Source organism: Cicer arietinum, chromosome 4 (assembly GCF_000331145.2).
Source record: "Cicer arietinum cultivar CDC Frontier isolate Library 1 chromosome 4, Cicar.CDCFrontier_v2.0, whole genome shotgun sequence".
NCBI classification, from domain to species: Eukaryota; Viridiplantae; Streptophyta; class Magnoliopsida; order Fabales; family Fabaceae; genus Cicer; species Cicer arietinum.
Genome location: NC_021163.2, coordinates 60,298,717 through 60,326,197, shown reverse-complemented (window position 1 = coordinate 60,326,197; position 27,481 = coordinate 60,298,717). Strand labels below are relative to the sequence as shown.

The window sequence follows — 27,481 nt, the reverse complement described above, 5'->3', positions numbered from 1 at the left end:
ATATAGCGGTTACTAGGACTGTGAAGTTGATATATGGAGAGGATATAAGGTGGGCGCAATTGCCTGTGAATTGTAGTATGAAGATGGTGAGGGATGTCATAAGGGAAAGGTTTCCCGGGTTAAAAGGTGTTCTTGTTAAGTATAAGGACAGGGAAGGTGATTTGGTTACTATTACTACTACTTCTGAATTGAGGCTAGCTGAGGGTTGTCATGTGCTTGGCTCGATTCGGTTATATATTACGCAGGTGGATTTGGATCAGGAGCCGTGTTATGATGAAAAGACGAGTAGTGGTAATGCTGGTGAGAATGGGATTGCAGATGGAGACAGGGGTGTTGTGGCTAATAGGATGATTACTGTTGAAGATTGGCTTGTTCAGTTTGCGAGGCTGTTTAAGAACCATGTTGGGTTTGATTCTGATTCATATTTGGATATTCATGAGGTTGGGATGAAGCTGTATTCGGAGGCGATGGAGGATGCAGTGACAAATGATGGTGCTCAAGAGCTGTTTGATATTGCTGCAGATAAGTTTCAAGAGATGGCTGCTTTGGCTTTGTTTAATTGGGGGAATGTTCACTTGTCAAAGGCGAGGAGGCGAGTGTCTATTCCAGAAGACGGGCCGAGAGAAGCGTCTTTTGAGCATATTAAGGTTGCATATGAGTGGGCTAAGAAGGAGTACAAGGAATCAGAATTGAGATATGAAGAATCTGTGAAAATAAAACCGGACTTTTATGAGGGACTCCTTGCTCTTGGGTTTCAGCAATTTGAGGAAGCAAAGCTGTGCTGGGGTTATTTAATTGCAAACAATAAGAAATTTGAAGTTGGTCCTTTCGAAGAGGTTCTACAGCTCTATAACAAGGCAGAGGACAGCATGGAGAAAGGGATGTTGATGTGGGAGGAGATTGAAGAGCAGCGTTTGAATGGACTATCTAAATTGGATAAATATAATGCACAGTTAGAGAAAATGGGTTTGCATGGTCTTTTCAGGGACGTTTCTTCTGATGAAGCCGATGAAAAGGCTTCAAAGATGAGGATACAGATATATCTTTTATGGGGTACCTTATTGTATGAGCGTTCTGTTGTGGAATTTAAGCTAGGACTACCGACATGGGAGGAATGTTTGGAGGTTGCAGTTGAAAAGTTTGAACTGGCTGGAGCTTCTACTACCGACATTGGTGTCATGATAAAGAACCATTGTTCTAATGAAACTGCAATGGAAGGTACGGGTTGGTGAAAAAATATCGTGACTGTATTTATCAGATGCCTTTGCAGTTTCAAATATTTCAGGGAACTAACAAACCAATTTTCTTAATTACAGGGTTCAAAATTGATGAGATAGTGCAAGCATGGAATGAGATGTATGATGGGTGGCAGTTTAATGTTCCAACTTTCCGACTCGAACCATTGTTTCGTCGGCGTGTTCCAAGACTCCATGAAACCCTGGAGCAATTTTAGGTTTTCTTCTTGAGTTTGTCATTCTTTATAGAGGCAAAATTAGTGCTTCTATATTCTTCCTTAATATTTTTGAAGGCTTCTACATTCCATTCCAAGACAGGTAAGTAAGACTACGATGCATGTATTACAGTTTTGCTTGCATGTTCCTATGGCAGTAGATCTTCTAAATTATTCTAGAAAATTTAGGGAGATTTATTAGCATTTGAAAGTTTTAAAAGGTTATACCATTAACTGAAATTATGGATTTATGAATTATAAAATGTTCTGCAAAATGTTTTCTGTTGGTTAAAAAGTTAAGTTTATATTTCTGTCCTATACTCTAGAATGACTATGTTTAGGTGAATAACTATAACAAATTCACAAATGATATCTGCATGCTTCGAGGAACCACTAATGATATTGGCTTTACTTGATGTGTCTCCTGCAAATTGTTATCGGGACAAATTTCATCCCTCATCTCAATGTCCCTCCCCGGTAGAAACTGTTGATTGTTGGCTTTAGAGGCTTAAGATGAGTTAAATCATTCAATGATTTGTTATGTGTTCATTGTTTGGTTATACAAGATGGATGGATTGACTAAACAGTTACTTTAGAGAACAGCTTTCCACTTTATCATCCTTTAATATTTTCAACATTTCCATCAAATTTCAACCTATCTACTTTATTTAATTTTCTTGTTCTATTTTCTTTATTTCAGTTGTAAATTTTAATCAATGATGACATCTATGTGGTTGGCCTGAATGGATTTATTTGCCTTTTGACTGCAGGGATTTTTTCTTCATTTTTTTCAACTCCATGATGGGTGCTAGGATTGAATTATTTTTTCCGATGTCAGTTTTGTACGAGGTTGGGATATTTGGGCCATAAATTCTGGTTATAGTATTTGTTTTCTTCTTTGTTCCGACGGTGTCATTTTTGCAGTTGTAAATCAGCACGTGATTCCATTTGTTGGTTTAAGGTAATGGGTGATTGGATTTGTTCAGTTTGCAAAAACAATAAAAAAATTCAGCTTGTTGGGGTTGGTTTGATTATTTAATTTGTGTAAACTGTCTTTTATAGCATTCTTTTTCTTGTTGTATATCACACTACATTTGTCATTATATTTGTCGTTAATGTCGTACCTCGCCTTGGATTTCCATGTTTGAAAAACAAGTAGGTAGTTCATATGGGTCCCTTCTTGAAAAGGTGCATATTTCTTTTGTTTTGTTGAGTATTTCAGCTGAATTGTCCATGTTTTTCATTTTATTTAGTAAGATTTGTTGACGTCATTGTTACAATTAGTTTGACTTTTCTGAATTTTATATGATATATTAGGGTGAATCGAAATAAGTTTTGATTAGTCTTGTAAGATGAGTGGTGCATTTGTTTTTTGGTGACAAGATAAGGAAAATATAATACTACAAAAGCCTACAAAGGAAGGAGGTATTGGAAGCATCAATCAACAAGGCTAAAGAGAGATCAATTCATCTTACCCTCTTGTAATTAGTTAAATTCTGATTTTTATTTTTTATTTTTTAGTTGTTGGTTGTTATTTTGTTAGTGTATATTTGGTATCAAACGGGTTTATTAAAATCACGACAAACCAGCGTGATTCTGACAAACACAAACCGCTTGTAGTACCAAACATCCACTTTGGGTTGAATTGAATCTGTCAGTTATGACTATATCTTTCCACTCACTCCAAGAAATTTGTTGCAATTAAGAGTGATGCTAGAGGCTTGACTTGGTAAGCTGCTGTATTAGCAGAAGGGTGAATGTTTCCAAAATGATTAGTCATTTTTATATAAGTGGTAACAGCAAAACACCATGTCACAACATATCGGAAAACCGGGTTTGTCCTGTCGATCGGTATTTAAGAAATCTGGTTGCAGTAAATTTGAGGACGCCATATCACATCATATTTCACTGAATGAAGCCTAATGTGAATATGAATTTCTTTGTCTGGAAGTATTCTTTTAGTACTGTGTTTATTTCGGAAGTATATTTTTGAAGTGAGAAAAGAAACTCATAATTTAAGTCTCAATGGACTATGACACTTGTCCCATCAATTCCATGAAATAAGACCAAATATGGATAAAAATAGGACAACTTGCATTTTGAGATGCCTTCCATGGAACCTCTTTGGGTGAAACTAATTGGTGCAGTCGAATGTTTGGGATGAGAAAATCGAAAAGATTAAGTTTTTATGGGTTTATCTGGATGAGTTCGAGGATTTTTTTATTATAATATCACTTTTTTTTTCTGCACTAAATTGACCTAGTTTTTGAACTAAATAAGTGATTGTCATTATTTTAATTTCAATAGAAGGTCGTATCCCGGGATGTTATCATGTACTGGGTTAAAAATATATATATATATATATATATTTTTTTTTTCAAATTGAAAATTTATTTATTTAATAAAATAAAAATAATCATAATATTTTAAAACCAAAATATTATTAATAAATTAAAATAAAATAAATTAAATTAAAAGAAAAAATATAGTCGACTAGATGTATCTAAACAAATGATTTTATAGATAAATTTAAATTATTTTAATAACTTTCTCTTGTTTTTAGCAACTTAATTATACTTTGTTAACGACTTTCTCTTATTTTTTTTGGATCAAATAAGTAAAAATTAAAAAGTAAATTATATTAATAAAATAAAATACATTAAATTAAAGAAAGAAAATACATTAAAATGAAAGGAAAAAATACATCAAATTTAAATTATAATATATTAAAATAGAACGCAAGTATGTATATTTAAAAAATACATCAATGCAAAGATATAATTTTCTATACTGTGTTGTTAAATCGGTCGAATCTCAACTATATTAGAATATTTTACTTAAATCCCTAATAGTAAAAGATATTTAAAAAATAAATAAAATTGTCCTATTTTTTCTCCGGATAAAATAAATAAAAATAATAATTAAAAAGTAAATTATTTTAAAAAAATAAAATATATTAAATTAAAGAAACAAATACATTAAATTAAAGAAAAAAAAAATACATTGAATGGAAGAAAAAAATACATCAAATTTAATTACAATACATTAAAATAGAACGCATATATGTACATTTAAAATATCTTTTACTCTTGGGGGTTTAAGTAAAACATCCCAATATAGTTCAGGTTCAACCGTCTTAGCAACCCTATATAGAAAATTAGAAACCTATATCTTTGCATTGATGTAATCTTTAAATATACATATTTGCGTTCCATTTTAAAGATATTATAATTTAAATTTGATTTATTTTTTTCTTCCATTTTAATGTATTTTTTCTTTAATTTAATGTATTTTATTTGATTAATATAGTTTACTTTTTAATTATTATTTTTTATTAATTTTTATTTATTTGATCTAGAAAAAAAATGAGATAAAGCGATTAACAAAATATAATTAAGTTGCTAAAAACAAGAGACAATTGTTAAAATAATATAAATTTATCTATGAGATAGGAGAGATTGTTAAAATAATATGACACATTATTTGGTTAGACAGATCTAATCAACTGCATTTTTTTTGATTAATTTAATATATTTTATTTTAATTTATTAATAATATTTTGTTTTTTAAATTAAATAAACAATTTTTTAATTTAAAAAGATAGAGAAAAAAAAATTCCCCAGGATGCAACCTTTTATGTGAAATAAAAAAAAATTCATTTAGTACGTCGCAACGCCAGCATCCAATCACTTGTTTGGGTTAAAAAAAGCAGGATAATTTAATATATTATTTTCAATCTGGGACAATTTCATGTAAAAAGAAAAATGATATTATAATAAAAAATCGTAAGTTCGAATGTCAAAAGTTGGTCTATAGGTGTTGGCACCCGCTAAACTATAGGAAGAAATTGAAGAATACATTATAACTAAATTTAAAAATCATAAAGATAATTTTTTAGTTTTATATAATCTAAAAACTATTATTCAAAATTAATAAATTGAATAATAATATAAATATTTTTTTTTACAAAGATGTTTTTTCAATTTATATATATATCATATCTCTATTTAGACTATCCAAATAAATAAAATAAACTAATTTGATTATCATAGTTTTGTTAAAAGATAAAATAAAATCGTTTATTTAGTTTTATCACTACATTTTTTTTTAAAATTATTTAATTTTTTAATTTATAATATTTAAAAGTATTATAATTTAATTTAAAAAATAGTATATGTCAGTTATTTTGCAATGATAATTGTCATTCAAATAAAATATAATATATTATATTATGATTGTTTTTGAGAGAATTATATTATATTACTTTTAAGTATTATTATCTTATTTATTATTATTTTTAGATCAAACATAAAATAAAATTTGTATTTTATCATTATATTACTTTTGAATAATATTAGAAACATATCTTTTTAACAAAATCTGTTATCTTTTTTTTGACCGAATCATATCTTTTATCCATCTTGTGAATATAATTTCTAGCAAAAACGGATAGTTAAGTCTTCAGTCCCTTAAATTTGCAACTATTATAAAAGCAAAGAAACAAAAAACATAGAATCAAACAATTGCACTCACTTTGTTGTTAAACTAGAATCGTGGAGCGTGTGAAACAAGAGAGTGTTCAAAAGGGAATAATTCCTTCTGTTTTAGGGTTTATTCAAAGACTCATCAAATCCTCTTTCACCATGGTTACCAAAGTCAGAAAACCTTCCCACGCTGGTTCTTGGTACACCAACAATCGTAAGTTTCTTCAAACAATTTTTGATTTCAGGTTTCTTCACTTTTTATTTTTATTTTTATCAGATTGATAAAATATAAATTGGGTTTTCACTTTTCACCTTTCAATTATTGTTTCTTTATTTATTTATTTATTCTATTGGGTGGTTGTTAATGTTTTAATTCATGGTTAAATTTTTAATAATGTATATGGTTTGATTTGATAGCTTCAAACAACATTCTATAGTTTTTTTAGTGCATGTTTGAAATTATGGTGAGTATATTGCGGCCACGTCGAGATTTGAAGCTCCAAAATGTAGTTTTTGTCAAAATTATGGTTACCATTATTTTACAAAACTCACTGCCTATTCAAACATTGCAACCCCAATGCGACTGCAATTGTTGTTGCAGTAGTTGTAACTTGTATTTGACTATGATGTTCTATGGTATCATAGATTGTGATGTAACCTTGATTTAAAACTGTGTTGACTAGGAGAGTTTTTTATTTGATATTTGTTGATATGAATTTTTTTGTTAATTTATGTTTTTAGCTAAGGAGCTTTCAGAAGAACTGGAAGGGTGGTTGAATTCGTGTGGTTTGACAAAGTCTTCTGATGTACGGGGTGTAATAGCACCGTAAGTGAATATATTAGAATTTTAATTGTAATGTAACCCTTGATTGAAAAATTAAGGGGCTGAGGTTGTTTTTTCAAGTAACATTTTTGGACTTCAAGTTTTAGAGGAGTTCGTTTGTTTTTTTTTTTTTAATTGATTTTATGATTTTTGAGATAAACAATGCTGATGTGTTTGTACTGCACTTGAATGCTGTGTTAGACATGCAGGTTATTCCTATTCAGGACGAGCTGCAGCATATGCATTTGGAAACATCGATCCGTCTAACATGTAAGTTTGTTTCTTGGTTCTTCCTATGACTGCCTTTATATTCCTGTATATATTAGCCTTTTCCATGTTCATGTGTCCCCTGCTTGTTGTTGATGTTGCTTTATTTTCTTTCGATTTTGTGATTTCAGCACGCGTATTTTCCTACTTGGTCCTTCTCACCACTATTACACTACAAAATGTGCTCTTTCAACTGCAACAGTCTACAAGACACCCATTGGAGACCTGCCTATTGATTTGGAAGGTAGTCATAATTGTATAAAATCTGAATTGTTGTGTTGAAATTATACAATAGTTCTTCATATTTATATTCAAGAGAGAATCTCTCAGGAAATGACTAAAATAAGGAAACTATATGAATTAATAAAGAAAAAGTAGCTGATCATTATAATTACAATCAGCAGTCTTTTATCCGAGTTATGGATATGTGTAGAATGTAGATTATTTGAACCGATTTATTGAGAACAAATTCATTTAGTTTGACTTCAATATTGGCTTCTGTCTTTCCTCATTACACGTTTAATTCTCCTTTACTTTACCAGTAAACGAGCAGCTTAAAGCTACGGGAAAATTTGACATGATGGATATTCGAGTTGATGAAGCTGAACATAGCATGGAAATGCACTTACCATATCTTGCTAAAGTATTTGAAGGGTAAGTTTTGTTATATAGTGGTTTGGTGGTTTGGTTCCAGTTCTAGAAATTTTCCACAGGGACTGAATTTGAATATTGAAACAGGCACCCGGTGAAAATTGTACCCATTTTAGTTGGTGCCATTAGTGCCGAGAGTGAAGCTATGTATGGAGAGATTCTTGCTCAATTTGTGGATGATCCCACTAATTTCTTCTCTATTTCTTCAGATTTTTGTCACTGGGGATCTCGGTATGTACTATTTTCTTTCATGTTGAACTACCATATTTCTTTCTTTCTATCTTTTCCTAAGATGTTATGAAAGATTACTCTTGCAATTGTTGTTTGAGATATGCTAATAAAAACACAATCACACACAAAAAACAACATACATATTTCGTAGTTCAGTTATGTTTTCTATGGTTTGTTTACTTTTGTCAGATGCTTGATGTTGTTTAGACTTTAGATCATTGTTGTCAATTGCGGATCGCAAAAAATAGAAATTTGTTCAAATTCCACCATGCAACAGTGTTATTTTTGACAAAATTTTGCACTAAATTGCATATGGAACAATAGTGATTTGTTCAAATTCCACTACACTATAGTGGGATAGTGTTGCTATAGTCGCTATTTAGCAACACTGCTTCAGATAATGAATATAATTCATTGTGGTAATTGTGAAATTTTTATTAAGAAATGCTCCATTGTTTTGACTGTTCATTACCAATGTCTATATTCCACTATCTCTTCCTATTGTACATGTCTATATATTTCCAATGGATATCTCACGTGAAGCTGGTATTGAACATGTCTTGGTGACTGGTATTTTATGTCAGATTCAATTACATGCACTATGACAAAAAACACGGGCCTATTTATAAATCCATTGAGGCGTTGGACAAGATGGGGATGGATATCATAGAAACTGGAGACCCTGATTCATTCAAAAAGTATCTGTTAGAATATGAAAATACAATCTGTGGGCGCCATCCAATTAGTGTTTTTCTCCATGTAAGTTCCCTATAAATTCTCATGGAAGTAGCTCTTGCCAAATTTGCGAGTCCAACTATAACTTTAAGCAAAAATAAATATTATTGTATTGTTATAAAATCATGTTTTCTTATCACACCTTACTAAGAATAGACGAAGAGTTATGGGTTATAGACTTATAGTCATCGATCGAAAAATCAAAGGTTAAGATTTGAACAATTTTATCATTTGTTTCACGTGTACGCATATGATCAAAATCCCAATCTTAAATTTTTTAATCAAGAGTTGTCAAATCAATGTATCTTGAGTTTTAGATTTGATGCTGATATTATATATACTTCATCTTGCAAATTTATCAGATGCTGAGGAACTGTTCAATAAAGATAAAAATCAAATTTATTCGCTACGAGCAGTCCAGTCAGTGCCATAGTTCAAAGGACAGTAGTGTTAGTTATGCATCTGCAGCAGCAAAGGTTGATGAATCAAGCTCTAATTGAAGATCTACCCTTCTTTGATGAGGCGTTGAGAATTCTGATTTTCTTTTTAACTGACTATTTATATTTAAGCTTTGAACAAATGTCCATTTGTTCCTTGGTTGTAGATTATTATCACTAAAATATGTAGCTTACTTTTAGACTGGTGGTAAGTTGTTGAAAATAATGAAATTCCATTATACTCCCGTTTGGCATTCGAAGCTAACATGCTTGGAAAGTTGTGACTTTGAACATATGATTTGATCATGTCATTATTGCAGATGTTAAATTGTTAATTTGCACTTTGTTAGTAGTTGTCATAATGGTCCAATGTGGCCAAAATAGTCACTTTGCATATTCTTTCGAAATATTGGGATTTACTGAGCTAAAAAGTCATGTGGGTTCTAATAGGATCACAAATAATTTTTTAATTAAATTATTACTGATTAAGTTGTTTATTGGGCAAAAATTAAAAAGTTCAATTTTTGTGTGCTTTCTCTATAAAAAGTTTTATTTGTCCAAATTGAATCAATTATGCATGTGACCATTGAATTTTATCATCACTGTTATCATAAAATGCAAAGGTTAACTTCTCTTTGAACCGTAGCTTAGTTGTTCCTATTAAACAATTGATTGAATTGTTAAATTATCATTTTATAATTTTTTCAGTGGAGCAATGTCTTAAAAATATTCCTTCTTTCATCCAAGAGAAACAATGAGTTGGTTTGTTTAATTTTAAAAAAAATATTTTTATAGTATTTTATTTTTTTATAATATTTTAAAAAAATAAAGTTTCAAATAAAAATTGGTTAAAATAGTTTATCTTAAAATGTGACTTTAATTATTCAACTATTTTTTTCTACATTTTTTTAATAATGAAATTTAAAAAAATGATTAAAGCGAAAAGTTATTTGAGAGGTTCTTTACAAAAATTATTTTTGAAAGATATATTTTTTAAAAAAATATGATTTTTATCATGTTAAAATCTTAAAGTTATTAAATGTCAAAATTATTTTTTTAATTAATAACAAATAAATCTATTTTTTTTTTACTATTTTTAAGTAAATATTTATTAAAAATATTTTAAAAAATATAAAGTAAAAGAATCATTCTTTTTTTTTAAAATCTTAAATCAACGGGCCTTATGTCTTAAAGTTAATCTTTAGTAGATTATGATAAAATGAGATGTCTATTGTCACTAAAAAATAATTTAATTTAAAATATGACTAAATAGATAACTTCTATCTCAATTTAAAACTATCTTACAATGTATATCTATTAATCTAGTCATAATTTATTTTTTGTGAACTAGCTGTTTCAGTCAATCTTCTTCTAGAATAGCGTACACTCTAAATAGAAAACCATATAATTTTGGGGAAAGTGGCTATCACTATCACCACCATCCACAAATCTATCATTGGTCATTTGATACTCTAGGTATCTGATCACAACATATTTTTTAGCCACAACTTTCTCGGTATCATATTTCTTCTTCAGAGCATCCCAAACATCTCTAGCAGTATTGCTGAAATTGTAGTAGTCATACAAATCATCAACAAGTCAATTGAGTTAATTTTTCAGCTTTCTTATCCTTTTATGTTTGTTTCAAAATAAAACATTTTATTGAAATTAGAGACAATATAACCAAATCAAGTAATCTCTTCGAATGATATGACAAAAAGAAACGTCTTAAAATTGTTATTTTTTGAGTTTCGAAAACTGTTTCAAAATCAATTTATGCCACCGAAGATTTTACTAGGTTGAGTCGCGGACTAGGTCGCTCTCTTTAAGACGTTTCGTGGCACTGACTAAATTGTGCAAGACAGGCTATCAATCACGAACTCTCTAGGATAAAACAACTTATATTTACTGTATCAAAATTCTACGGCACCGTAGAAATCCATTCTAGAATTACATGCTTAATATGGCAGTTTAATGGATGTCACTCATAATATGGTACTATGACCACTCATAAATCAAAAGGACTATAACACAAGAAATCACTCTAAAATACAACGACAAAAAAAATCGAAGGGACTACGACATAACAACCGCTCTAAAATTGAATGGACTGCGACATAATATACGTTCTAAAAATCGAAGGAAAGAAAGGGGAGAAGTGACTCAGAAATAAGTCGAGCAAAATAAAAAATGATGTGTATTTTTCACAAGAGTTTGAAACTCATTATATAATGATAGAAACAAACTCACATATATTTTCTATCCAATGTGAGACTTTAATATTTATATAGTTGAAAATACTCAAAATATGAGAGTTTTCTAATGTGGGACTTCAACAATTTTTAAATTCCCACATTTACATACTAATTAAAAGGAAGCCTGAAACTAATTAAACAAATTATCTTTGATGAGTTCCATGTTATCTCAAAGTGACGTGATTTTACTGTAAAATTGATAAATTAGTTGAATAATGGTAATTTTGATAAAAAATTATACTTTATATTTCAACGAACATTACGTGTCGATGTAATTTTGACAAATTCACTGTTATTTAGAAATACACTTTTCCTTATATTTATCGTTGTTGTTTGTGTTTTTACGAAAATAGAATTATATATAATATATTTTGAGTAAATAAATATTTTCTTTTTGTGTGAAACATGATCTCACAAACATCTATTTGTCGCTCTATATATACAACTAAACTGTAATACCATAACATATTTTTATATCATATTTTAAATTCCTAAATCATATCCTTAAAATAAGGAAACAAGAATTTTTTTTAACAAATCTTAAGAATATTCTAAACATAAATATGAATAATATATTCTAATGATATGTTATTTTAAATCTAAAAAATATATAAATTTAATTCTAAGATCGTCCGAAGATATTTAGTCATATTATTCTCAACATAGGATCGGTTCAATACATATATAGGTTTAAAGTGAATTTTAATATGAGACATTTTAAAGTCTATAATATAAAATTATTTATTAAATTAATATAATTTATGTTGAGTAATATTTTATTTTTAATTGATAATAAAGCCAATTGATTTAATATTTATTGAAATAATATTAAATTTAGATAAAGTTTTATTAATTTTAATTTTAAAAATATTAGAATATAAAACATTTGTATTTAATAAAATTTTTTTGAGACTTTTTTATTAAATAAAATATTTGTTTTTTTATAGAAGCATAATGACCTTATTGACCTTACCACCTTGTATATGGGCATAGTATTTTGTTTTGTTTTCGGCAATTATTTATACTTTGGACCTCAATTTTATAGCAACTTTTGTGCTGCTGTATTAATTTTGAGGTATTAATGAATCTTTTCGTCTAGAAAAATAGCCTAATGAAATGATAATTAAATTTGACAATAATAATAATAAAAGTAAATTTAAGTTTTTTTTTTTTGAAAAAAGAGGACAGAACTCAAGGGGAAAACAGAAAACAATTAAACTATACAACATTCCTCTACATGCAAGTTAGTATTATCTTAAAAAAAGACTATTTGAAACTTAGTATCCCTTTGATGAATTTCTAGATCTGTCCTTACTTTAGTATCATTAACGGAAGTATTGATCACCTGATTTTATGGACTCCCCTTGTCTCAAAATAATTGTTATATTTATAAAAAAAATATTTATTTTCAAAATTATTATTACTTTTAATTTCCAATCTAATTTTAATTATATTCTTATTTGCATTACTTTCATATTATTATTTTCTATTTTGTATATATGACAATAAAAATAAATCAATCATTGATATAAGTAGTTTGATAAAATCATCGTTCTCTTTCATTTATCTATTAATTTCTTTATAAAATCTTTGTAAAATGACAATTATTTTAGTACGGACGTCGAAATGTTTTATGCAACAAAAACCTTTTTCCCTTCACATTGAAACAAAAAGAGGTGTGTTAGTTGATTTATAAATGCATGTCTTTGATGATTATGACAAATATTATAGGTGTGGTGTAATAAAAATAAGAGATTAAAATTTTTAGGGTTTGGATCCAGATATAAGAATTTATTATTTGAAGATGAAAAAATTAAGGTTGAAGATGAAGATTGTTGAGTTTTTATTAAAAAATTTGGGGTTGAAGATGAAGATTACTGAGTTTTTATTATTTAATTGATTAATTAATTATTATTAAATTTTTAATTAAATAATTAAATGAGTTAATAAAATGAAATTTAATTTTAAATATTGTATAGTCAACAACAATTACACATTTACTATGTGCCATTTCATCTAAAATTAGTTATGTTACCATTTTTTTACTAAGGGTATAAATCAAATAAAAAAAAATCACATGTACTAAAATCAAAACGAAATATATTTAAAAAGCCTAAAAATTGAACATTATTTTTTTCTTGAGCCGGTAGATCACCATGTTGACCCAATTTGACCCGGCTAAATAAATAAGATTACATAAATTGGTCATATTAAACCCAGTTCAATTTTCTTTTGAATATTAACAATTTATAATTGACAAACAGAATAAAATTAGATGAAGATATTATTAGCAATTCTTCTGATATCAAATTATTTATTTATCAAATAATATTTTTAAAACATAAATTAAAAATGTAATTGCACCACTATAAATAATTACTGACATATCAACTATGTCTCCTATTAAACAATAATTCATTTATTCAATTATCAATTCTAAGAACACTAATATCAAAAGATTGACTAGAAATCCTAAATTCAAAAACTTGTAAATATGAAGCCTAAATTGAAAGGTTTGGCCAAATAAATATGTACACATTAATGTTAATTTGGTGAACATATTCATGTGTTAATCCATCTCAACCTTAATTGATCCATTTGCAATGGTGTTAGTTGGTTCGTTATCAACTTGAGACATGATCCAATTACCACATTCTTCTTTAGGCTCAAACACATAAACACTACCATCTGTGAATCCTGCTGCAAATTGGTTTGGTTTCTTTGGATGTGCAGCTATATATGTTGGGTAGATTTTCGCACTGCAATAATTAATCAAATTAAAATAATTATATTAAGTGTCAATGTTGCATTTGTAAAGAATAAATGTCAATGCATAATGCTTTGGAATATTATTCTTCTATATGTATAATAAAATCATCAATTTGTGATTATCATTCATAGCTACAACCCTACAACTAAAATCTACAAACCAACAATTAGTTTAATAATTAGACTTCCACAAAGTGAACAACATTTTTTCTTTTTTGAAATATTGAGTAAACAAATTTTACATAAACATTCAATAATATTTCACTATCTTATTATATCATAATAATATTTTTTATATTCTGTTAAGACGGCGAAAAGTGATTAGATGTATTTATAAAATTTATTTACAAAATTCACCATCTAGTTATTTTAAAAATAGAAAAAGAGAAATTATTATTAATTGAAGTCAAGGAGGAAAAAAGTACCTGAAAATTGATGAAAGGTAAATAGAAGAATGAATTATACATTTCATTTGAAAATTTGATGAATCAAATATTGCCAAAGTCCCATCAACAAAACTAGCATACACCATTTGACCATCACATGAAAATGTTGCTTGGGAGATTACTTGTGAAACATCTGGATTCCACTGTTATGAAGAAGGGGAAAAATAAAATAAATAAAAATAAAAATAAAATTATTGTATGCTATGAAGAAAAATACCTTAATCATATGTAAAGTAAAAAAAAAAAAAAAGAACCTGGTTGACACATTTTAGTTCTGTTGCTTCATATATTCCAAGATGAGAATTATGTACAACAAGAAATTTTTGTTGATCAGGGTGAAATTGAATTTGAATTTCAGATGATATTTGTGGCACATTTTGTCCATGTATTTGCAAGTTCCTATCTCTCAATTTTTTCCAATTAGTGCTATTCCATACAATAACCTGCATGAGAAATTTGAATTTTAATAGTGACAAATAAACTACTTTGCTAATAATAAAATAATAATCACTATCCAATGGATCAAATATAATATTAGTCACACTAATTAATTAATCCTTAGTTAGATTAGTTACTTATTCTTATTGACCAACTATAAAAATCTTATTATACTTATTCATGTAACTAACTAATTAATGTGACTAATATTGTATTTACTAAATTTTAATTTTTCGCAATATCAACATCCACAATTTGACTTTGATTTAAAACCTTGATTGTGACAAAAAAAACTATGAGCATGCAAAATGAATTTTAAATACTAACCTGAGCATCTGCATCAATAGAAACAAGAACATTCAAAGTATTTGAAAATGCAAGAGCAGTAACTCGTTTTGAATGGCCCTCAAGCTTGTTTTGAACCTAACACAAATGAATGAACAAAAAGTAAGCTTTAGTAATAACCTTTAAACATGTAATGATGCATGTTTTTCTTGAAAGATGAAATAAATATACCTCATATTTTTGAATATGGTATATAAGTATGGTGGAATCATCCAAACCAACAAGAAGTATGTTGTTATCTTCAGGGTAGAAGACAAGACTTGTTACCATTGGTGGCGGCGGCAAGAAATTCGCTAGATTCTGTATTTATTAGACAAAGTGTGACATATGATTAGTTAAATCATAATATGTATGGATCATCTGCAGTTACTACACGGTTTAGTCTGATGTTAAGCTGTTGGATTTATAAACAAAATCTAAGTTATTTTTTATTTATCAATCTAACTACTCTGCATCAGACTACATCGTGCAATTGTTGTCAAAAATCCACTGACAAACATAAATAAATTTTGTAAAAATAAATGTCACATTGACTTCGATTTTACTGTTGCAGTATGATACTGCAACGGTAAAGGATTCAAACACAAGCCATATGATTAGTAATGGAGGATTTTAATTAACATTAAGATTACCTTAAATGTGATCATATTGAACAAAGAAATCATCCCCCCTGATGTTGATATGAGATATGAATCCTTTTTTGATATAGTAAAGCAAGAAACTAAATCTCTAGATTTGGCCATTGTAAGGTCATTGCTCATAAATTGCAAACCATTTCTTGGATGCCACAATTGAGGAGAAACTTGTGTTGTTGCCTACAAGCAATAGTTTACATATTAGCAAAATATATTTCCATATTTTAATTTGATGCTAAGTAAGAACAAATAGTAGAGATGGATATTAAAGAGGTAAAAATAACATATAAAAAGAAAATGAGTATTACCTTAGCATTCAAATCATGGCTAGTATGTGGCCATAACCAAAGTAGATGAGTAGCATTTGATGTCAATGCCAAAATTCCATTTCCAGCATTGGTGTAAGCAAGTCTAACAATCTGCTTCATGAAAATTTAATCATAATTTTTTCTTGTAATTTCTTGAACCAACTTTTCTTATAATATACCATATAAATGTCATACCTTATTTTGTTCAGAATGAGTAGGGAGTAGCAATAACTGGCATTCAGATGGTTTTAAAATATGAGGTATAGACTTTGATAATTTGTGGGATTTTTCAATTGAATCAAGTTTCATGTCCTCCAAAGTTTTTAAGCAGCCACTCTAAAACAAAAAAGTTTATATAAAATTATTATAAGATAAATAAATATTAAAAAAAGCATAGCCACAACATAAATTTTGCATCTAAGACTACATTTCACATAAAACTGAGATTTTATTTAGAACCATAAAATTATTTAAAAAATAAAATTTTAAATTTATGAAATGTGATATTGTTGATAAATGTAGCGATGCATTGGGAAGTCGTCCAAATCTTTATATTATAAATAAAAAGACATTTATAACTAATCATAAACAAATTCTTAATAATGTATAAAAAAAACCCTTGTCAAACCTAAAACAAGTAAATTATAATACTAAAAGCCCAATTAATTCAAGATTATTTTGAATTTTGGAAGAAAAGAGGTTAAATTAATATAAAAATATGTTTTTCAATTACATACAAACTAGTAAAATGGTTTAAGGAAGGTTTTATCCAACTGACCTCATTAAAAGTCACAGGAGATCTTTCTTTGATTATTTCATTAGGAATCCCATGATTATTCAAATCCAATTCTGCAGTGTAAGGTAATGGAGAATTAAATCACAAGGGCATAGATTGATTTAAAGAAAAATCATATTGTTGGGGCCAAATAAAAATATAAATAATAATAATAAATATTTATTGAAAAAAGGTTGCAAAATTTAGGGGATACCAATTTTTAATGAGGAAGCATTAAATTAAAATATGAAAGTGTATACCTGAATTTGGATTTGTTGCAGTAGAAGTAGATGGTATTGAATGATCCACATGATTTATTAAGTTACCATGTTGTGCAGGAGCAGTCCCTATAACAGGATTTTGAATTTGAATTTGATTTTGATTTTGAATTTGATTTTGATGCTGCCCATTTATTCTAACAAATGGTACAATAAATCAGTATTAAAAAAAAAAATTATCACTTCTAATCAATTTTTTTTGAAATTTGGTGACATAATCAATTATAGTACAATGTATGGAAATATACTAAAATCATATTTGTTTGGAAAATATAAATTAAGAAAATATGTATGAGTGTCACCTTTCATTTTGAAGAAGATGCCTTAGTCTCTGACGTTTAATGGCAGGGAATTTCAATTTTTGATCTAACATAGGATGTTGTTCTATCACTTTCCTAATTTCATCCATCACTTTCTTCCTCGCAGAATTTGCATCTTGATATGTTGAAAGTGATTTATGTTCTCTAATAATGTTCATAAAAATAAATTAAAAAAGTTATGCACATTAAGAAATATTCAATTCAAATTCCAACACACTAGAAAATAATATTAAATCACACCTTATATTGTTAAACGTCAAAAGGTGAGTCAACTCTTTAATTAGTTCTTCATTCCTTGAGCCAAAGACTTTTAAATCCTTCATAAGGATATCTAAAGCCTTAATACGATCATTGCTGATGAAATAAAACAAACAAATTTATAATAAGATAATATACTATTATTAACAAATAACATTGCATTGGAATTATAGATGCATATAAAATTTTGCTTTTATCCTTATTGTTATATTTTATTCATGTAGTATTTATTATATTAGTTTATTTAATGTGTCATATTAATTTTAGTCTAATATTTGGTCACCGTACACGACTTATTCTAATATAAATTCACACTATTAATTTTTTTACACAATAGTAATATAAATTAATAATATAGAGTCAAAAAAATATATTATAGAGAATAAATTATTTTATGTATATACATGCATATTAATTTAATACACGAGAATAAAATTAATGTTTACTGTGTTCTAAAGTCTTTTTTATATTACCATAAATTTATTTTATAAAAAAAAAAGTTTAATTACCTGTCCAATGCCTCAAGGTATTTTTGTTTTCTTATTTCAAAGTATATTTTGATTGAGTGATTATTGTCTTCAACTTTTGTGAAGCCAGAAAGATACTTCTCAACTTCATCCCAATTGCCTTTAAGTACCAAATCCTCAAAATACTTCAAGTCAAAGTACAAACCACTTTCACGTCCAAGCCTGTGAATTAACAAAAAAATAATAATTAAATGTTAAACAAATATATCATATTCATAAATAATAACATTAAAAAATTTACATAATCGATAAACAACAATCACTCGTGTATATAACTTTAAAATAATAATTATAATTAAAATCAAACTTGTGTGGAGAAAGAGACACATACGTGTGTGCGGTTTCCGTAAAAGCTTCCTCGTCAAAATATTGTAACACTGAGAAAACAAGTTCTTCTGTGAAATTAGACATCTTGATAACAATTACTTTTGCTAAGCACAAAGTTATATTTCGTTAACCAATATTGAAAGTGTGTGTGAAATTTAAGGTATGGTAAGGTATTTATAAGTGATCATAGTGATAAAATAAAGGCATATCATAAACAAATTCTAATCATATCATGTATCTAAAATATTAAAATATTAAAGAATCTAGACAAATCTTAAAAAAAATCTTTAATTAATTAATTCCTAAAATTGGTTGATTCTTAAAAAAATTGTACAAATATCTTCTTCATATTAACATTAATTAATGATTCACAATCAATTTGATTATTTGTAAAAGACGGTTGGATTTTTTACTGCGAAAATAATATCTAGAATCACTTAATTAAGAAGGTTGAAAAGATATTCTAAATTCCTAATAGATATGGTATTAATTATTAAATAATGATTTCGGTCACTAATTCAAAATATATATTTTTTTTACTGGAATGCCAAATATTTTTATTTAGGTAATAATTTTGTAGTAGAACATTTGAAATATTATCTCTTTATTAACATTCTTTTGTTCAATAGTCACTGATAAAATAAAATATATAAAAAAAAAAATTAAAATTTAAAATATTAAATAACACCAATCTAATACTTACCATTAGATAAAAAAAGACTAGAATAATGCCCACTAGTATATTTGAACATGTATCTAGAATCACGTTAGAACCACACGTATACCCAACACTCCAATTTCTTAATTTAGGAAAACCACGACATAGTTGTTTCGGAACACTAGAATAAATATTCAAACCCCTTTTCCAAACAATTATTTGCCATTAGAGGTTGCATTGATAAGGTACTTTCTATCATGATGACTTAGCCTCATAAGTCATGAAGGATACATGAAGAAAATTGACCTGATATTACGAAATTGGATCTTCTTTAATATTTTTGCAGATTCTTCGTATTTAGAAGATGTTTTGTTGTTTTAGTTAATTTATTAAAAATAAACTCAGCCAAGGTTCAATTGCATCTAATCTATCCACTGAGTTAAAAAAATAAAGTGCATATATTCTACACGTCATTGTTGTGTTAGGCGCTCAATCAAAATTGTGAATGTGAGCGTATATCCATCCATCCATATAAGACATGTATATTATGAAGATATTGATGAAGACAACCCACTTACAAACATTGATTTAACTCATAATGATAAAGTCAAAAAGTAATTAAATCCTGAAGCCTAGAAACAATGAATCTTGAATAAATGTATTAGAATTTTACAAGTAAGAAAACCCTAATTTTAACTGTAACATACGATTTAATATTTGGAAAAGCACTTTTATTTGATCCTGGCTACTAATATCTCATTTCTTGGTGTATATATAGACAATAATAACAGAGGAAGACTATGATCATAGCACTTCCAAAATATCAGGTAAGACCTCCGATGGATGAAGTCAGTCAATCTGTATAGTTACAATTTCAATTTTGCTATTTTGACATCTAAAAGAATGAACAGATCACTACTGTATAGATATAGAAAGGATTTATATTGGTTGTCTGCAAAGCTCTCAATGCTGTTTTGGACCATAAGGACTAAAAATAATCTTTAACTGACATCAGACTCCCAGACCAAAGTAGCGAAGAATGTGATCAAGATCATCCAATCAAGCCAGCGAGCATACTTTATCTGAAAATTGAGCACCATTAGTTAGGCCAGTTTTGTTGTGACCTTAAGTAGGTATAAAATGACTATATATATATATATATATAAAGTTTGAAGAAAGACACATTAATTCTTTTCTCTGGATACATTAATTTAACCAAATACATTTTCATTTTCAAGGATTCAAGTTCAGTTAAACATAGCTAAGAAAGATGAAAAGAAACACACTCATGCGCCCCTTTTTACCCAGTTCAATGCTATAAAGTAACCACTGCAAGATAAGAGGATTGAGATATCACCTTGTCTGATACTACTGCAGCAAAGGCGATTGTCGTCTATATATGTTGATTGGATGCCCATCATCCATGATCCCAACGATGTATCATCATAAGCATAGGTCTTCAAAGATACGCTGCATTTTGTTTATGGATAGATCAAGATATATTACTAGATAGGAAGAGAAAATAGAAGAAAATATCTTTCGAGACAAAACAGAGTTTAACAAGAAGCAACATTTAAAATCATCAAGGCTAACACACTCATTGTTTGAATCCATCATATCTTATGCTCGGTAGGTTCTCTACCAATCTGACTCGCTGTAGGTTCTCTACCTGAACGAAAGCACAGACCAGCTATAGGACGTGCTTGTTTAAGTAGATGCAAAGTCAGAAGGGGAAAAACAAAAAATAAAATAAAAATTGAAAGGGATAGAACATTTATAGCTTTGAGATTACAGGATATGTACTATCAATGTAGGATTATTTTAAAGTGATAACCAATCACCATTTGCTAACCACACATCAAATAAAAAACTGAAAACCGAAGTTATGCAATTGTTTGATGTGTTGTCAAGTTATGAGTGATTGTTAGTGTAAATTAACTTTACACTGACAGTGTATAATCGTCTTTAATCTCTATAAGTTTTCCTCTTTGTTGTTTGGTAAAGGAAAAAAATAACTTCCAATTTAATAACTTTTAATAGAGGTAAGCCAAGTAAACTAGATAAAGTTCTAAATTGTTTTAACTTTTAATAGCATATTTTATGGTGTTGTGTACTATTCTGAAAATAAGGACATAATAAGAAGCCAACCAAGTAGCTTCAACTCCAATCCCAACCAAGAATATGGCTCAGTACAATAATCGATTAATAATCAAACCCTCCTCATTCTCAAGTTCCTCAAACATAGGGACAGCCAGATGCCACACTTCATCATATCAAAATGCTAAACTGAGGCAGCCATGCCACAGAACTAAAGCTTCTTACAAACAGAACCTCCTTGTGTAAATAGGACATTGAGAACTAACCTGTTTATGTTAATGTACTGTGCCAAATTCTTTGAAAGTATAACGAGTGAACCGGCTGCATGTCGGAAATACCTAAAGACAAAATAAATCAATAAAGATCCACACTAGAAAAAATAAAACAATTCAATATAGAAATCCATATTACTAAAAGAGTAAAAAGTTTCCATGCACAATATTTATATATAGGGACTTCTGTCAAAAATATGCAACATACATTTTCCATCACGAGTTATAATATCATACCAACCGATCTATAACTAAAAAACAGCAAAACAAATTAATAGATATTCAGATATAAGTTAAGGGACATGTGGTCATATGATTGAAACAGTTTATGTGATAATTACATTCATATTTTTGAACAGTCTAAACTTATCCATTCAGATATTCATAGATATTCAGCAAAACATATCCATTATTTGATGTTAACATGCATAGGAAAGGAAATTATAGTTATTTTATATCATCAAATGTGTAAATAGATTCAGTTTTCATTAATTATCAATATGATTGAAACAGTTTATGTGATAATTACAAATCATGCATTTGAAGAGTCTAAAATTTGGCAAAGAGATGAAAACACGTGAATTTATTGAGTATGCTGGAGTCACAAATTAATTGTTCCCTCTAATGTTTGTTAATACTTAGCACTGGTATGATATACTGCGAAGACTGGAGATCATTATTTATGCATTCAATAATAAATCAATAACAAAAAAATGTATTGATTTCAATTTAAGATATTAAGACATAATCACATTGAAGATCATTCCTGAATTAACAAAATGAAATAAATCACCAAATCTTCTCATCTAAAAGGTATATTACTTACGATTTTTCATCCCCAAATTTCCACCAGTCAGGTTCATACCAAAGCTTTCCCCTAAAAAAGAGAGCAAAATAAGGAGCTTATACGTTGAATCCAAAAATTTCAACTGAAAGATCGAACTAGTAAACAATTTATAAAACAAAATGATATTGAAGGAGAAAATAACAACTGATAAAGAAATATAACTGTAGTCAGTGATATAAGATTAAGCGCATAAGAATTCAAAATTAAAACATTCATTAGAAATTAACAAAAATGCCAAAGGCATACGCATACACATCCAATGGGAACTTCTAACCACCAGGGATGAAAATCGGTGACATCCACAGATTAACTTCAGAGTATTCTCAACACAAGAATAGATAATAGTGAATAAAATTCAACACAAGTTCAATTTCAGACAGCTTAAAGCAAAATCTTCTAGAACCATCTACACCACATAAAAACTGGCAAATATTACCACAGATCTATTATCATATAAAATAATCAGAACTAGATCAGATAAAGGAAAGTACTCTTCTGATATCACGTCTCCTGACTTCATGCATCCAATATATGCCCCATCTTGGCCACGGCGATGTTCAAGAAGTTCAATTAAACCCTCTGTTAGGCCAGTGAATGAAGTTAAGACTCAAAATTGCACATTGTAATTTATAGTTAGTTCAGCAAAATCTCTTAAATACAGGCATTCATTATTAAACCATCTTTACCCAGATCAATGCCAATGCTGTCATCAACTTTCACATAAAAATCAGCATCCCAGTTCTGAACTGCAGTACTAAAGAATATTTTTGCTTTTTTAGGCAACTCTTCCTGAGCTTCCTCATGACTATCCTGTTATAAGAAAAACAAATGGTCAAGCTCTATACTAAGCTTGTCTAAGAAGGTTCAATGACATGGAAGCATGCTCAAATGAGCATCCACGTGATTTATTCACAAAAGCATAGATAATCACAATGGTCAGGAATTGTGCTTTGCTCCCTCCCATAAAAACTTTACTTCCACCAGAAAAAGAATTTTTAACCACCACATTAATGCTTCAAGTCTCCCTAAGATTGAAATATTTCAGAAAAAAATGTGAATTTTAAATGAGGGGAAATAATATAAACTTGCAAATACAGGCATTAGATATCCTTCCATGGTTAATACCCTAAGTATTAAGCATCTAAGATAAGCCAAATTTAAAAAATAATTCAGCGATTCCTGTCCACTCACATAATTCAGAGCTAATTTATATTACAGCAAACATTTAGCTTACAAGAATCAGAAAATCCTTTGTTGAGCGATTTTCCTCATCAATATTGCGATCCAAGCTATCACCTCGATTAGCGCTGTCAATTAGAAGTTTTTTGGTCCAAAAAAAGTTCAAAACACTTCTAGTTAGGATATTGACGATAGTGCCAAGGGAATTAGAGCAGATAATTAATCATTAAATGTTCAACAAAATTATGTATTAATATAACGGCCAGTAAGATAAGGGCATGGAAAAACCTCCGACCAATTACAAAACGTATGACCACTCCTCTTTCTTCAAGTTTTTTCAAGGCATCCCCTGCCAGAAATGAGAAGATAAAATGTTAGTTATATATTTTAGGTCATTATATTATATAACTGACCTAAAAAGATAACAATCCAAATAATATTCAACTGAATCAAACCCAAAGTACTAGTCAAGAAGTATAATAATCTCAATTAAATGTAACATTGAGTCTCTTAGTAACTTCATATTAGATTCTCAGTCTTAGTTCAAAAAATCAAAATAGCATAATTCAATTAAATTTCCTCCTTAGAGAAACACAAAAGACTAGAAGTAAACCAACTGCTTACGTTCTAAAATCAAAATAGCATGTGTAATATATCAAATCTAGCTGTGACTTGCTAGAATAATACTATTATGAAAGAGTTGCATGAAACACGTGTACAATTTACTATAATCTGAATATGAACAAAATAAATAATAAAATATGCGTGCAGTGCATTATATAGCTTTAACATCTACTACAGAAAATATTAAAACTTATCCGAGGGAAATAAAACTAGAAATTTTTATATAATGAAAATAGCAATAAACCATAAAAGTATATATGTTAAAAACCAATTATCAAGAAACTTTTAAGGATGCCAAATCAACCCCAATTTCAAATTAAGAGGCATAAAGTCACTCCCAAATTTAAATTGCAATTAAGATCACAGTCTTCTACTAAAACAAACCACAAAAACAATCAAATTCTGCATCTCAGCCAATGAAATTGCTCTCAGTAAGATGAAGCAAAAGAGCAGTGAGCCTTAGATCAAGTGTCACCAAGGCCACTTTGCCTCTACTTTAGCCTACTCCCCCTCTCACCAGAAAAAGTCTCAGACCTCCTTCGTAACCAAAAAAAAAAAGACTTGAGCACAGAGAAATTTACACGAACCAATGAGTTTCAAAAACCAAACATACCTCTAGGCATCCAAGACCCTCTGAATTCATTTCTTTTCAATCGGCTTCCAAATCCAGTATACACTCCAATAACAGCAAGAAGCCTACGGTCAGAAGAAGAGCCAGTTTGCTGCCTTTGGCCTTTAAGGTACCCTTGGCTCTTTGCCAATGTCAATTCCATCTCAGCATCCACAATCCTCCTCTCCAAATCCCTAATAAACAACAAAAAAACATCACAAACAAACAAAATATCATCAAAAACCACAAATCAACCCAATATAAAAAAATATAAAATAAAATAACTCCAAAAGTAGCGCAATTACCTGCACCCTAATACCATTAATTTATCTTCCACCGTAAGAACCTTAGGCCTCTAGAGACAACAAAAAAAGTGGCAGTATCATAAGTTGATAGCAAAGACCAAAAAACAAAATAACTTTCAAATTCCAAATTTCAATCATAAATCATAAGCAAGGTTTTAAAAGCAGTCTGCAACCAAGAAAACTGTCGTGAAAAAAACGTATAGGTGGCGGCTGTTACCCATTATTTCCTGTTTCAACAAGTGCATAAAAATCATGGAAAATGGTCACGACAAAACACTGTTTATAAAAAAAATACGAGAATCTTGTTTTTATTACCTCATTGATTTTCAAACAGATCTAAACACTACCTAACCTTTTTCTCTAGTTCCAACTTTCTATCATCTCTCGACCAGTACATTATATGATAGTACAAATAAATTTAATATGATTTGTGCAATACTGTGATTAATTCACACATCAACAACCGCAATATGTAACGCATCATCCATAATAGCCGAAAGCATGATCCTTAAAGCGGCCGCTATTTAAAATATTGATCCTAAGTACTCTACCGTATAACAACAAAATCAGAAGCGAAAACTGATAACAAACAAAAAAGACTTCAAAAATTAGAACTGAAAAGAAAAAAGGAAAACCTGTTCTGAATTCTTCTTCAGAAGACTAGTAAGTAAATTTCGGTTCTCTGCATCTTGCCATAACCTAAAAAACTCACAAAACAAAACAATTAGAGAAATGATTGAATCCTTTAACGTTTTCGGATCAGCAATTCAATATGAAAAGAAATACACAAAGTACAATCAATGAATTTCCAACAAGAATCGGATCGGAATGAAGTTTGCAGAAACAAATATTAAAAAAAAATGATGAAAATTGAGGAAAGTTACCTGCCGGCGACGTAAAGCCAAGCTACACAAGAGAAGAATGCCAAGAGGATAGAAGGTTTTGATGTTTGAACGGACTTCGATCTTCCTCCTCGCTTCGCCGTGGAAGTCGTCGGCAATGTATCCATCTTCGAAACGCGAAGATTTTGTGCGTTTTGAGTTCACGATTCCGATTGAAATTTATGCAAATCGTGAACTCTGTCGCTGGTAACTAACGTTCAGGGTACAGGGCTTTTATATTTTTGATTTTTTAGGAAAGTAACATACACTAATATGTTATTACAATTAAGACTTTTTTTTTTTATATCAATTATTAACTGCACAATAATGTAAATAATGTTTATCTTGTGAATGTAAATCACAACCAAAATTGTATATCACTTATATATAATATCCACCTTTAAATTTACATTTTAGGTACATGCATTAAACTAAAAAATTGTAATATTATACTTTCCTTAGGAGAAAAAGGAAAGTTGTAGATATACTTTTATTACTTCAATTTTGTTTTGACTGAACTGTTTACTTCAATTAAGAATTGATATTTGAAAATGTTAGTCTTGAAATTTGTAAGGATTTTTTTTTAATACCAAAAAGGGGCTTAAGCCCAAAAAAACAAAATAGAAAGCAATTAAGCAGAGGGAGTATCAACTAATTGATACTTTTAAAGTTTATAAAATTTAACGTGAGATTCGTATTATGCACAGAAAAATATTTGTTTAAGAGTATATATGAGATCTTAATTTTAATAAACATGTTATTCAAACATAATACGCACGTAATGGATCCAATCTCGAAATGTAGTGTATGTAGGACACTTTCATAGAAATGGTGATTATCGCTATTATATACACTTTACGGTCTTCCATTTTGAAAAAGGATGTTTGATATCATTAACTGCAACTAGCTTCTTCTTTTTTTATTTTTTAAATTAAAGATCACTACAAATATTAATTTTTTGAGATAACTTAGTTCGTGTAAGTTTTAATTTTTCTTTTCATATATATTGATTTGAATTTTTTATTTAGTAAATATCGATTTGAGATTGAACCTCTACCTAAATGGTTGAGGTATATTATTGTCAAAATATATAATTAAATATAGTTAATATATTGTGATGGTAAAAAATATAAGAATTTTTTTTTTTAATGCAGATCAATCCAACATTTATTGAGGTTTAAAATAAACTTTAAAATACAAATTTTGATAAAATAAATAGAAATATTTTTAATACTAAGAACAATTTTTA

The 27,481-nt window shown here is 28.7% G+C and overlaps 4 protein-coding genes across 4 annotated transcripts in view; 2 read left to right on the top strand and 2 right to left on the bottom strand.

The window, feature by feature from the left end:
• The window catches only part of LOC101499892 (protein PHOX1), a 3,878-nt gene extending 1,305 nt beyond the window's left edge, over window positions 1–2,573 (top strand). Inside the window, exons 3-5 of the mRNA XM_073367458.1 lie at window positions 7–1,218; window positions 1,317–1,553; window positions 2,221–2,573. Of these exons, the coding sequence (XP_073223559.1) occupies window positions 7–1,218; window positions 1,317–1,453 (1,349 nt within the window). The 3' untranslated portion in view covers window positions 1,454–1,553; window positions 2,221–2,573. The remainder of the gene's footprint in view (window positions 1–6; window positions 1,219–1,316; window positions 1,554–2,220) is intronic.
• Window positions 2,574–5,914: 3,341 nt separating this feature from the next.
• LOC101491143 (uncharacterized) lies at window positions 5,915–9,413 on the top strand. Its single transcript, XM_004498697.4, has 8 exons — window positions 5,915–6,148; window positions 6,676–6,760; window positions 6,959–7,027; window positions 7,156–7,268; window positions 7,567–7,678; window positions 7,763–7,906; window positions 8,491–8,665; window positions 9,004–9,413. Exons 1-8 carry the CDS (start codon window positions 6,094–6,096, stop codon window positions 9,139–9,141), a joined length of 891 nt encoding a protein of 296 aa, XP_004498754.1. The 5' UTR covers window positions 5,915–6,093; the 3' UTR covers window positions 9,142–9,413.
• Window positions 9,414–13,679: 4,266 nt separating this feature from the next.
• Window positions 13,680–18,923, bottom strand: LOC101499588 (topless-related protein 1-like). Its single transcript, XM_027333537.2, has 14 exons — window positions 18,764–18,923; window positions 18,415–18,594; window positions 17,888–18,001; window positions 17,630–17,791; window positions 17,310–17,464; window positions 17,053–17,123; window positions 16,470–16,610; window positions 16,275–16,385; window positions 15,964–16,146; window positions 15,503–15,631; window positions 15,314–15,409; window positions 14,803–14,991; window positions 14,528–14,691; window positions 13,680–14,092 (listed from the first exon to the last, which is right to left on the bottom strand). The coding sequence occupies exons 1-14, from the start codon at window positions 18,841–18,843 to the stop codon at window positions 13,903–13,905; spliced, it is 1,965 nt and encodes a 654-aa protein (XP_027189338.1). The 5' UTR covers window positions 18,844–18,923; the 3' UTR covers window positions 13,680–13,902.
• Window positions 18,924–20,050: 1,127 nt separating this feature from the next.
• Window positions 20,051–26,480, bottom strand: LOC101490816 (hydroxyproline O-galactosyltransferase HPGT2). Its single transcript, XM_004498696.4, has 12 exons — window positions 26,236–26,480; window positions 25,987–26,050; window positions 25,352–25,401; window positions 25,050–25,240; window positions 24,101–24,161; window positions 23,868–23,940; window positions 23,320–23,443; window positions 23,125–23,212; window positions 22,613–22,663; window positions 21,781–21,852; window positions 20,775–20,887; window positions 20,051–20,499 (listed from the first exon to the last, which is right to left on the bottom strand). Exons 1-12 carry the CDS (start codon window positions 26,358–26,360, stop codon window positions 20,477–20,479), a joined length of 1,035 nt encoding a protein of 344 aa, XP_004498753.1. The 5' UTR covers window positions 26,361–26,480; the 3' UTR covers window positions 20,051–20,476.
• Between the last annotated feature and the right edge of the window lie 1,001 nt (window positions 26,481–27,481).